Genomic DNA, 12,233 nt, shown 5'->3' with positions numbered 1-12,233 from the left:
TGATGGCAGAGCTGTGGATGTGGTCTACCTTGACTTCATTAAAGCCTTTGACACAGTCTCCCACAGCATCCTCACAGCTAAGTTGAGGAGGTGTGGTCTAGACAATAGAGTAGTGAGGTGGGTTGCAAACTGGCTTAAGGAGAGAAGCCAGAGAGTGGTAGTCAATGGTGCGGAGTCTAGTTGGAGGCCAGTATCTAGTGGAGTGCCTCAGGGGTCAGTACTGGGGCCAGTATTATTCAGTATATTCATTAACGATTTAGACGAGGGAATAGAGTGTACTATCAGCAAGTTTGCTGATGACACTAAGCTGGGAGGAGTGGCTGACACGCCAGAAGGCTGTGCTGCCATCCAGCGAGACCTGGACAGGCTGGAGAGTTGGGCGGGGAATAACCTAATGAAATTTAACAAGAAAAAGTGTAGAGTCCTGCATCTGGGCAGGAACAAGCCCAGGTTCCAGTATAGGTTGGGAAATTACATATTAGAGAGCAGTGTAGGGGAAAGGGACCTGAGGGTCCTGGTGGACAACAGGATGACCATGAGCCAGCACTGTGCCCTTGTGGCCAGGAAGGGCAATGGCATCCTGGCGTGTATTAGAAGGGGGGTGGTTAGTAGATCAAGAGAGGTCCTCCTTCCCCTCTACTCTGCCCTGGTGAGACCACATCTGGAATATTGTGTCCAGTTCTGGGCCCCTCAGTTCCAGAAGGACAGGGAACTGCTGGAGAGGGTCCAGCGTAGGGCAACAAAGATGATGAAGGGAGTGGAGCACCTCCCTTATGAGGAAAGGCTGAGGGAGCTGGGTCTCTTTAGTTTGGAGAAGAGGAGACTGAGGGGTGACCTTATTAATGTTTATAAATATATAAAGGGTGAGTGCCACGACGATGGAGCCAGGCTCTTCTCGGTGGCAAACAATGATAGGACAAGGGGTAATGGGATCAAACTGGAACACAAGAGGTTCCACTTAAATTTGAGAAAAAAATTCTTCTCAGTAAGGGTGACAGAGCACTGGAACAGGCTGCCCAGGGAGGTTGTGGAGTTTCCTTCTCTGGAGACATTCAAGACCCACCTGGACATGTTCCTATGCGACCTCACCTAGGCGTTCCTGCTCCAGCAGGGGGATTGGACTAGATGATCTTTTGAGGTCCCTTCCAATCCCAAACATACTGTGATACTGTGATACTGTGATACTCCAATGCTGTTGTATCCAGCTCACTAGAGTTATTTTCAACACTGATCTCCCAAAATTTAGTTGTAGATACAGTGGTGATTTGAGGGATGGGAGGAATAGTGGGATGTTTAAACAACTTCTGTCCATTCTAGGTACTGAATAAGTTTTCTGTAGCACCGGAAAAACAAACAAACAGACAGACAGACAGACAACAACTTGAAGGCTTTTCCACCAAGGCTGATTTTCACAAATGGGAAAGCTTCCTTCACCTGGTGGATGAGGGGAAAGCAGTGGATGTGGTCTATCTGGGCTTCAGCAAGGCCTTTGACACTCCCATAATATACTCCTGCAAAAGCTGGTAGCCCGTGGCTTGGACAAGTGCACTCTACACTGGGTTAAGAACTGGCTAGAGGGCCGGGCCCAGAGAGTGCTGGTGAATGGGGCTGCATCCAGCTGGCAGCCAGTCACTAGTGGTGTTCCCCAGGAGTCAGTGTTGGGTCCAGTCCTGTTTAACATCTTTATTGACGATTTAGATGAGGGGATTGAGACCATCATCAGCAAATTTGCTGATGACACCAAGTTGGGAGGGTGTGTCGACCTGCTGGAAGGCAGGAGGGCTCTGCAGAGGGATCTGGATAGACTGCAAAAGTGGGCTGATTCCAATGGGATGAAGTTCAATAAGGCCAAGTGCCGGGTGCTGCACTTTGGTCACAACAACCCCCTGCAGCACTACAGGCTGGGCGCAGAGTGGCTGGAGAGCAGTCAGACAGAAAGGGACCTGGGGATACTAATTGACAGGAAGCTCAACATGAGCCAACAGTGTGCCCAGGTGGCCAAGAAGGCCAATGGAATCCTGTCCTGTATCAAAAATAGCGTGGTCAGCAGGACAAGGGAAGTGATCCTTCCCCTGTACTCTGCATTAGGGAGGCCACACCTGGAGTACTGTGTTCAGTTCTGGGCCCCTCAGTTCAGGAAAGACATTGAAGTGCTGGAGCGGGTCCAGAGAAGAGCAACATGACTGGTGAAGGGACTTGAACACAAAACCTATGGGGAGAGGCTAAGGGAGCTGGGGTTGTTTAGTCTGGAGAAGAGGAGGCTCAGAGGTGACCTCATCACTCTCTATAACTACCTGAAGGGAAGTTATAGCCAGGTGGGGATTGGTTTCTTCTCCCAGGCAGTCAGCAATAGGACAAGGGAGCATGGGCTTAAACTCTGCCAGGGGGAATTTAGGCTGGATATTAGGAAGAAATTCTTTACAGAGAGAGTGGTCAGGCATTGGAACGGCCTGCCCAGGGAGGTGGTGGACTCGCCGTCCCTGGAGGTTTTTAAAGTGAGGTTGGACATGGCACTTAGTGCCATGATCTAGTAAACAGACTAGAGTTGGACCAAGGGTTGGACTCGATGATCTCTGAGGTCTTTTCCAACCCAGTCGATTCTGTGACTCTGTGATTTAAAGTTGATAAAGGCCTGCTTATTCTTGGGAAGTCAGTATTTTGGAAATTTCACAAGCATCCTTTCAAAAGTATTACTCAGGGGTATAAGTGTGCTACTGTAGTTTCCAAATCAGACAAATGAGCAGAATTGCATGTTTTATTTACTCTCCATAGACGGATAGCAATATTATCTCAAAGCAAATGCATCTACTTGCTAATACCAAATAGCATTGATCCCCCTGACACCCCACTCACAATATTATGAACCACCCTCTCAGTAAGATTTTGCAATCAGTTTTGTGTCTATCTATTAATATTTTTTTCCCAATGTTTTCCTAGCTTGCTTATGAGAATAGAATGGGAGACTGTTTTACACCCAAGATTTATGGCATCTGTTGCTTCTTTCTTATCCACAAGATGTGTTTTCCTGTCATCTAAAACTCCTGGCACTGAAGAGTTTCATCTGAGAAGGTCAAATTTAAGCCCCTTTGCAAAGAGGAAGTCATTGAAACAAATGTCTGAGCCAGTCTGTGAAAATGCCATTTTTTAGAGCTTTATGAAAAAATATTTATTTTATAAACATAAAACAGCTTCCCAAATGGGGTCCTGCTTCTCCTTATCATACCTGAGGCCAAAACCGGCAGTTGCTGATGTTCTGAGACATGAGTCACGGTGTTGGGGCATGTAGGTTTCATTTATGAGGCCCACATTTAGTATGAAGCTCTTCAATCAATCTTATAACTCATAAAAGTTTCTGCTCTTGAAATTTTTTGGTCTCAAAATTTTAATGCTACAGTTTCTTATGTGAGACTAAAACTCATGGAGCATGAAGACCTACAGAGAACACAGGTTATTTCAAGTGAAGCTTTGGAAGAGTAATGTAATACTGATTCCCTTTTTTCTGTCCCCAAAATGCATGCTGTGCTCAGTTCATATTAAGAAGTGAACTTCTATTTTACTCAGGTTAGACATTTGAGCATGGGGGAATAGGGTAGGGTGTGTGGGGGAGAACAAGGCATACAGTACATCAGTGGGCAGAATTTTAATAGACCCAAAAACCTTAGAATGTGTGAGGCAAAAATATTAGTCACTTACAAGTAAAAAATAAATCAGAGTGACCTCTGACTCTGGGCAGTGCCCTGCACTTGAACCTTTCTTGGTAAAATTTAGAGATTTTCACTATGTTGACCAGATGAAATGGTTGTGTTAATTATCACATATGACTGTGGAAGCGATTTACTGTATGCTGAAATCTTCTGCAATACACCAAAACCACGCTATGGCAGAGCAGAAAAAAACAGAGATTGTAAACATGACAAACACAGGCTACTGGATGAAAGAAAAAACAAAAAATGGGTTGAAATGCCTTTAAAATCTGTTGTCATATATTACACAGAAAGGCTTTTAGATCAAACCTGCACCAGAGAAGAAAGATCTATTGGTCTTTTCCACCTCTTGCTCTTTTGCCTTCCCTTGTCTGGCTCTGCAGTTTTCAGGCATCTATGCTGATGATAATTGGTATAAGCCTGTTGTGGCTTGCATTACTCTGAAAGTACCATTTCTTTCTAAAGTCACCCAAAGATAGAGAGTGCAATTGAGAAGTGATTTTCAAACTCAAAGAAAGGGGAGAAGTCCCTTTAGCGAAAATCACTGGAAAAGGAACATGAAACATTTTTGATTGCCAGTGTTGCCTTTCTGTTGTTGATGCCAAGAGATATCGAAAGCAATGTGAACGGCATGCACTCAGCATTTTTCTCTGGCTGAGTAGCTGCCCCTCTGAAGGCAAATAGTAGATTTGGCTGGAAAATGGTTTTGTATTCTGGCTGGAGCCCTGAATCCTCTGAAGAAATTTGCCATTACAATAACTTCTGTTTCTTTGCGGGTTGGGGGGTGAGGAGAGGGAAAGTTGGGCAGGGAGGAGAGAGTACAACAAACCCTAACTTCAAAACTTGCAGGCTTTATTGTGATATACTTAATTTCATTGAAAACACATTCTTTTTATTGCCAAGGAGCTCAGACTGTCTTATTTTATCCTGTCTTGAATAAATAGCTTACTCTTTCGAATTCTGGCTTATAGATGTCTACGCCCTGTAAAGAAGATTTTGATCTAATTTGTATTTGATGAGCTGAGAAGCTGTAAATGACCATATGCGTCATCTTGGGAACATTGTAGCTTTATGCTCTGTATTTGACTAGACGAAGGATCCATTAGTGACCCAACGGAGGTGTTTTAGAGCAGGCAAGGAGAACTCTCTAAACACCATCTGCTCATACTGTTTCTTGTAAAACGATGTCACAGCTGCTGCTCTAAAAACATTATGCTGATCTCTCCTACAGTACATGGCTGCTGCACTCCTCTCAGCAGTAGGAAAAGGAGTCAGTGCCACATTATTGGGACAAGAGGTGTTGAGTTAACTATAGATGAAACTGTTCATGGCCTTCTTGGCTTCCCATATCTTGTGATTGTACCGTAAATGTTACAAAAAAAAATGGAGAGGAGTCAGCACTATATTTAACTGATGAATCTGGGTAAGTACTTACACTGTCAGTCTTTGATGAGGTCCATCTTGCCCCAGCTTGGCTGCTACTGGTACAACCAATACTTTTACTTGCTTCAAACCTAACATGGCCAAGTCTGCTCAGAGATTGAGGAGAGATTTAAGATAGCTTTATCAAAGGAAAATTGAGTCTGTCTTTGATTCCAGATGGAGTGAGGATCAGAAAACACTACCATTTCTTTTGGCTGTCAGATTTTATACCTTAGAGTATTTGGCTGCCTAACACCTATGAAGTGTTATAAAGCTAATTTACCTACTAGGGAGCTCCAAGTGTACACATCTGCAAACACTTGTAATACTTCTCATTACTACTGCACCCGGAGTGACAATTTCATAATAGTGGTGTATAGAAAAACAGCCAATGTTGGTATCAGGAGAGAGGTTATAATGATGCAATAGGAATACTTGGAAGTACTGAGAAACTGCAGCACTAATTGACTAAAGATGTGGTACTCGACTTTCCACATCCGAATGCAATTGTTTTGACCTGTTATTCTTATACGGTATTACCAGATGCAGGGACTGTTTTCAGGGATCTGCAGAGGATGAAAAAACAACAGAGTGAAGTTTTCATTATTTTTATTGCTGGCAGCTCAGTGGCTATGCTCACTTCCTATGATAATGAGTTTAAAACTAGTAAATCTGAAAACTGCTGTATTTGTCTGATGTCTCTGAATGTTGAAAAGAAGTGACTGATATCTTCTCTCAATCAAGTTTTTGGTAAAGGTACTAAGCCATGTATTTTAATATCTATTTTGATGGAACATTTTTAGACTACCGACAGCCTCATTGTCACCTCTAGTTTGCAAGGCAGAGGGGTGCAAACATCTAAGCCATGTAGTGTGAGGTAGCAGTGCAAGACAGAGGCCAGAATGCCAGGAAAGGTGGTCATGTGTCATTTTCCATTGTAATATAAGACTCATATGAGGCCTTAACTATATGATTTGTCATATGCATGTCACATGCTGAAGAACTGATGCATTTGATATAGTTCTCCTTCTTACCTTCCTCTGGTAACTTTGACTTATCAGAGCTGTGGATCAGAGTTTCAATTTTGCTGCTGCTGAGGGCAATTCTACATTCCTTTGCCTGTCTGAAAGAGCAGCAGGAACACACCAGAAAACAGGACACCGGAAGATTTTCAGGCCTGTGTTCTCCTGCTGACTTCATCACTGATCTGGGCAAATCACTTCACCATTCTGCACTTCTGGTGCCACGTCTTACTATTTATCTTTTAGTGTGTTACATGCATGAGTCAGTTAAATAATAGATATGTTCCACTATAAAGTATTAGAACCCAAATCTTACTTGTAAGCATCACTGTACTGTAAATGGAAATGAAAGATTAGGCATTCGTCCAAGAACAAAACAATTGCCTTTTTCACAACATGGTAGCAGACTGGAAAGGCCGGAAGAGGACTGGAAGCCTTCTTTTATAAAAGAGCTTTGGCCTCGAGCAACAAAAATCACCATCTTGTCTGCTCTTTCAGTGAGATTCTGCTAGAACTTGGGTGCCCTAGAAACTGAGTTTCTTTAGAAATGGAAGATTGGTTGAATTTTCTACTATTATGACATTCTACCACAGCCTTTGCAGGACAGTCTTGCTCTGCCTCAGGTTTCTGCATGCCTGGAAGTTCAGGTGTGCAAGGGTATAATTTCCAAAGATTCCTCTGCACTTTCAGAGAGCCATCCTCATGCTAAGGCATTCTTTTTTGCAAGAGAACCAGTAATGAACAGCAGGAATCTTCTTGCATGACAGAAAGCAGAAAGAGTAGAAAATTGTGTCACTTTCCTTGTTTGTGTTAATTTCTATGACACTTCAGTAGGCTACCTACAAGGTTCCTTAAGAATTAAACAGCCTGTCTGGATTAGGTGTTTCAGGGTTTTAATCTTCTTCACATCCTATATAAATGTTTAGATTGGTCACATTTCTTCTTTACAGTAATTCTGGTAATATTAATTTCTTGTGAGGGGAGTGAAAAGGAGTGTTATTCTAGCTTGTGCTTCACCCTTCTGCATTTTATAAAAATGCAAGCCTTTGTAACAGGCATTTGTCCCCTTGTGTCTTGAGGGCTATAGAAATTAAATACTTTAGGTCATACATTGATTGAAATCAGAGTGAGAATGAATACTTGGTTTTCAGATAGTTATGCTAAGGCCACAGGAGGGAATTGAAATACTTATATGGAGCCAAAGTGTGGCCCTTTAGACTGAATTACACAGGAAGCAGCATGACTATACCAGTGACTCCTCAGGTGCCTTGTCCTGACAAGTGGCTGTAGCATCAGCCTGAGCTGGGTGATGAGACTAGTGCAATTCTTTTGAGAGATGAAGGACAGATGGAGATGTGAGACGAGCAAGGATGCAGTTAGCTTGGTAGCTGCAGTATGTCAAATGTGGAAGAAACTCTGAAGCTGGAGGCAAACCAAGCTGAGAAGCCCACCTAGTGTGTTGCCATGTAGACAGCTTCAGAAAGAGTCTGTGTTCATGCCATGATGTTGTCTAGGTAATAAGCAATTGTTGTTGAGTCTACCTTCATTGGTGCAGCTTTGCATGCATGCAGCTAAATTTTTCTCAAACTTATGCATAGTTACTTCCTATAGAGCCCTCTCACCACCTGCCTGATTCAGGCATATTTTATAGCATCTGAAGTCTTAACTTCCAAAATGGTCTGAAGTCAGTCTCCTGTATGATTATTTAAGAACTAAATTTTTCCCATAGTTTCCTCCTGGAAAAATAGCAGTGGTATCCAAAGCTTTCCTGAAGGCACTGATTACTTGGAACAAATGTATTTAAGATAAAATGTGTATTAAAAGACACAGACCTGTCTGCTTTCATGCCTGGCTTTGTTTGAAAAATACCCTGGATTTGAGGAAAATGTGTATTGTTTGGACCCATCCACATTTCTTACTCTCTGTGTTCATCAGTTCTTTGACAGACTTTGACAAGCATGCCTACTCAGTTCTAACAAACTTTTCATTGTGTACAACCCTTCTCAGACTTTTATTGCATTTTTCAGTCTAATGAACTGGTCATTTAATTTCAACCTGGAAATACAACATAGTCTTGAGTTGTATACCCTCCTCTGCACTGGTGTGGATTCAGAGACTTTCTTTCCTCTGGTCAAATCAATTTGTTTTCCTACTTACTTATCCAGTGACTCCAAATTTAGATTAATGCATAGACATGAGAAATAATTTCATCCTGCTGTCCAGGTTACTAAAATATTTAGACCATAGCAATGTCATGTCTATCGAATTTTGTAATTGCCTTCTACCTATCAGAATTCCCTTTAACTTCAGTCACTAAATGGAGCATCCTTTTTGATGCTACTAGCTGTCTGGAAATTCCTCTGCACGGATCTACAGTGAAGCTGTTTTCTTTGTGAGGTCTCATTTCAGTGGCAGCTGTTTGCAAACCGATAAATATTTGCTCCAGAAATGTCCCTGAACTTTTTGACCATTTCTCAGAAGTCTAAAAACTCAAAATCACTTTAGTGGGTCTGGATCCAATATAGACATCAAATGTAGTGCAGACACAGTTGTGGACACCTCAGGGTCTTCAAAAAATGTGACAGGAGGCAATGTTACAGCATTCCTCTTCTATGTCAGATTTTTTTTTTATTAGGTGCAGCTTGTTTAACCTCAGACTTTCAAGCGTGTTCTTTTATGCTCTTCAGAATGTATGTTGTTATACTTCTGCTATCCTGTTTTAATATCTAAGTCAATCTAACCGGATCCATTTTTTCTCTCACAGATTATCTTCCGCATATGAATAATAACTTGATAGCTGAAACTTGAGACAGTTTTGGGCAATGTTCTAGATGTGTATTCGAATGAACATTACATAACTAAGTACTTTTAAAATATCTTTACAATAATGGCACCCAAGATTGTTTGTACAGTTATACTTTTGCTTCATACTAGACATACTTTAGATGAGGACTTAGGCTCCATAAATTGCATTGAAGTCAAAGTTTTTTGCATATAGGAGACATGAATCTGTAAGTGTGGCTGAATGTATTTTGGTTTTGTTTTTCATCCTGACACTCCTTTCTTGTGTGGAGCTTTGCATTGTGAGGCATTGTTAGTTGGGGTAAAATGCTTGGTAACTACTGTGTTTAATTTAAATGACTAGATTTAGAGCAGGCTGATACTTAAATTGGAGTAGACTGATGCCTACATTAACTGAGTGGAATTATAGAGCACTCAGGAGTGTTTAGTCAGTTAGTACTCGATCGGTTGGATGTTCCAATCTGTGCAGTGTGAGCAAGTCCACTGGAAAAGATGCTCTGACAGATGGCTAATTGAAATGTGAAAAAAGTGCATCCTACCATGGACTCAGGCTGGAGCCTCCTGGCTCCTTTGCAGGACAGTTCCCTTTGTGGAGCTGTGGCATGACACAGCATGCAAATTCTCTCCATGCTTCATTATCTTTCACCTCTTCTCCCTCCGGCCATCTTTGATAGGTAACAAGCAAAACATTCAAGGACATCCTAAGCTTGGATTGGGGAAGATTGCATGAAATGATTGCATGAAAGACTGGGATGTCTTTTGTTTCTTTGTTTTTAAATTTGAATAGACCTTTTAAAGAATAATGTAGCTGAAGCAGCTCCTATTTTAGCAATATCTGTGTATAGCCTTAAGCAACAGTTCCTGGACCTTTATTGTTTTAGCAGCATTGCAACTACTGCTCTGGAGACGTAATACCATAATCTATCAGTTCAAGATTGGGCAGCTCAGGATTTCCGACAATATCATGCAAGCAAAGAACAACAATTTTCCCTTTACCCCCCTCCATAGATGTAAATACTTCTTCCTTAACCAACCAAAGAATCTCATAAGAAAAAATTAAAAACTTAAATATTTTTGGCCAGACCATAGAAGAAAACTTCATCCTTTTTTTTCCTGTCTTTTTCAGTTCTTAAAGCTTTTTTTTCAGAAAAATCAAGAAAGAAATTATCAATCTAGCTGTTTTAACTCCAGACACACAAACCTTAGCAGTGTTTCCAGGATGTCAGAGCTCTTTCTAGTACTTAAACCCACTACCTGAGCATGCTTGTTGAATGCAGAGAGACCTGAGCAAGTTCTTAAGCTAGTGAGCTTGACTGCCTGATTAGTTTCCCACAGTACCCTCTTCAGCCTTTTCTGAGCGTGCCTTTACTGCTCGTATAGAGCTGACCTGGTTATATAAATGCCTTTCTTGTTTGATCCCATAAAGTCTTCCTTGAAGACACCAGACTAAAATTAGTAGAGAGTTGTATCGTCTATTTCCTTCCCCTCATACCTCCTAGAGCTGGTTTCTTCAGCTACTAAACATAAACCTTCCATGTTTGGTTCACCCTGGTGAAAAGTATGTGTCCACAGTAAGAACTCATTCAGGAAGACAGAAACACTGCTCAAATAGTCACATTAATGCACAAGTACTTGTCACATACCCCCCAAAGAAGTGATTTGAGAAAGCTCACCATGCTTGTACTTCTAGGTAGAGATGCAGATTTTGTGGCTGGCATTCCTTTGCTTTGGGAAATCATAACTTCTACAGGTAAGCCAGAACTTGTTCTATATGAGGTGCCATTTTCAAGTGACCTGAGAGAGTGACTTGTATCCAGGGACAAAGATTTCTCTAATTTGCGTGTTCGTGGTCCAGCCACCATGTCATCATTTCTCAGACTGTCTAAGTCTACTTCTTCATGGGTTTTTCCATCTGGAATGTTGGCTTTCCAGCTTTCAGGAGACTTTCTCTTAATATGCAAATCATCTAGGCTTCTTGCAGTGGTTGGAAAGGTGTTTTTCAGTTTAGCAGCTCTGTATGCCCTCAGGCTCATGGGATCAAGCACTCTGAAAGTAACTTCATTAATAAATTGAGAGAATTTGAGTTTAGCTTCTATTTTTTCTTCCACAACAGACAGTGAACTTGATGATCCTTGACTCAACAAGCTCAAATCAGATGCAGAGGAACTGCTTTTCTTGTGAGTCTTCTTCTGTCTCTGGAGCTTTTGGCTTGCATTTCCCACTTCTGCTGGGTATAGAGAAGAGTGTTCCAGTCCGTGGGATTTTTCACCCCCTTTCTGACAGTGCTTTGATCGATGGGGTCGATAGCCTTCATCCTTATTTTTGCTTTTAACAAAGCTTTTAGCTTCTGACCTTGTGCTACCCTGTAACTCAAAGCTGTCCTCACTGGAGCTGCAGGGTTTTGAGTAACTGTTCATTGTCAAATCTCCAGAGAGTTTCCTCTCTGCATCGGTCTGCACTCCTGGCACACATGCAGTGGTGGATGCACTGCATGCTCTTTCTTCAGTCACCCTGCCAACCCCCTCTTGCTTGGATGGTCTTCCAGGCACAGCACCCTCTGGCTTAACAGGGGAAATGGAGCTCTTTGACAGTGACTCCATTTATTTTTGTGTCTGCATGTCAGCTGGCATCAGTGAAAGTGGCATTCCCATAAATCCTTTATCTTGTGAGACAACTGGCATCACTTTGAAAAGCATAACAGTGCAGCCACCACATTTTATCCCATATGCATATGTTTCATAATTAGATCAATAGCCCATTCTCATCATTCTAATTAACCATACTAATGAACAGAATCTAGAGAACATGCAAATTTTCCAGTGTATTGAGTGCTTAGTGGATGAACATAGGCTTTCATTGATCCAAACCAACGTATTATATATTCCTGTCTCTTGAACTGGAAAACAAACTACCATGTTGTAGATCAATTCTCACTAAGTAAAGTCTGGGGTGGTTCTATTTCAGGGCTTTTTAAAATCTGATAGTAGAGAAGGTCATGCTATATTGTCCTAATGCTAGTAGTGTTTGCTATTCTATTAGAAAGCTTAGTGACAGATCTGCTGGACCCAGAAAGACAAAAAGAGAATGTGATTTTCACTTTCTACCTGATTGTTCTTGCCATTATTTTAATTCTAAAATATCTCTAAAGGTTTGAACCCAAAGTGAGGTGCAATATTTCAGCGTTGTAAATGAATCTGAAGTAGTAATGTGTTATTCAAGTATCTTGCATGTGAAGCTCTTCTGTTCTGTACTGTCTTTATAGACTGACAAGCCTGAACTCTGA

At 41.6% G+C, this 12,233-nt stretch overlaps 1 protein-coding gene across 1 annotated transcript in view; it reads right to left on the bottom strand.

Moving 5' to 3' along the window:
- BEGAIN (brain enriched guanylate kinase associated) overlaps positions 1–11,388 on the bottom strand; it is a gene marked incomplete at its 3' end in the record, with an annotated part of 157,121 nt that extends 145,733 nt beyond the window's left edge. The window contains exon 1 of the mRNA XM_080345642.1: positions 10,624–11,388. Within this exon, the coding sequence (XP_080201768.1) occupies positions 10,624–11,367 (744 nt within the window). The 5' untranslated portion in view covers positions 11,368–11,388. The remainder of the gene's footprint in view (positions 1–10,623) is intronic.
- Between the last annotated feature and the right edge of the window lie 845 nt (positions 11,389–12,233).

Source organism: Nesoenas mayeri (assembly GCF_963082525.1).
Source record: "Nesoenas mayeri genome assembly, chromosome: 5".
Lineage (NCBI taxonomy): Eukaryota > Metazoa > Chordata > Aves > Columbiformes > Columbidae > Nesoenas > Nesoenas mayeri.
Note: the sequence above shows the minus strand (reverse complement) of the source record. Positions and strands in the feature narration are given on the sequence as shown.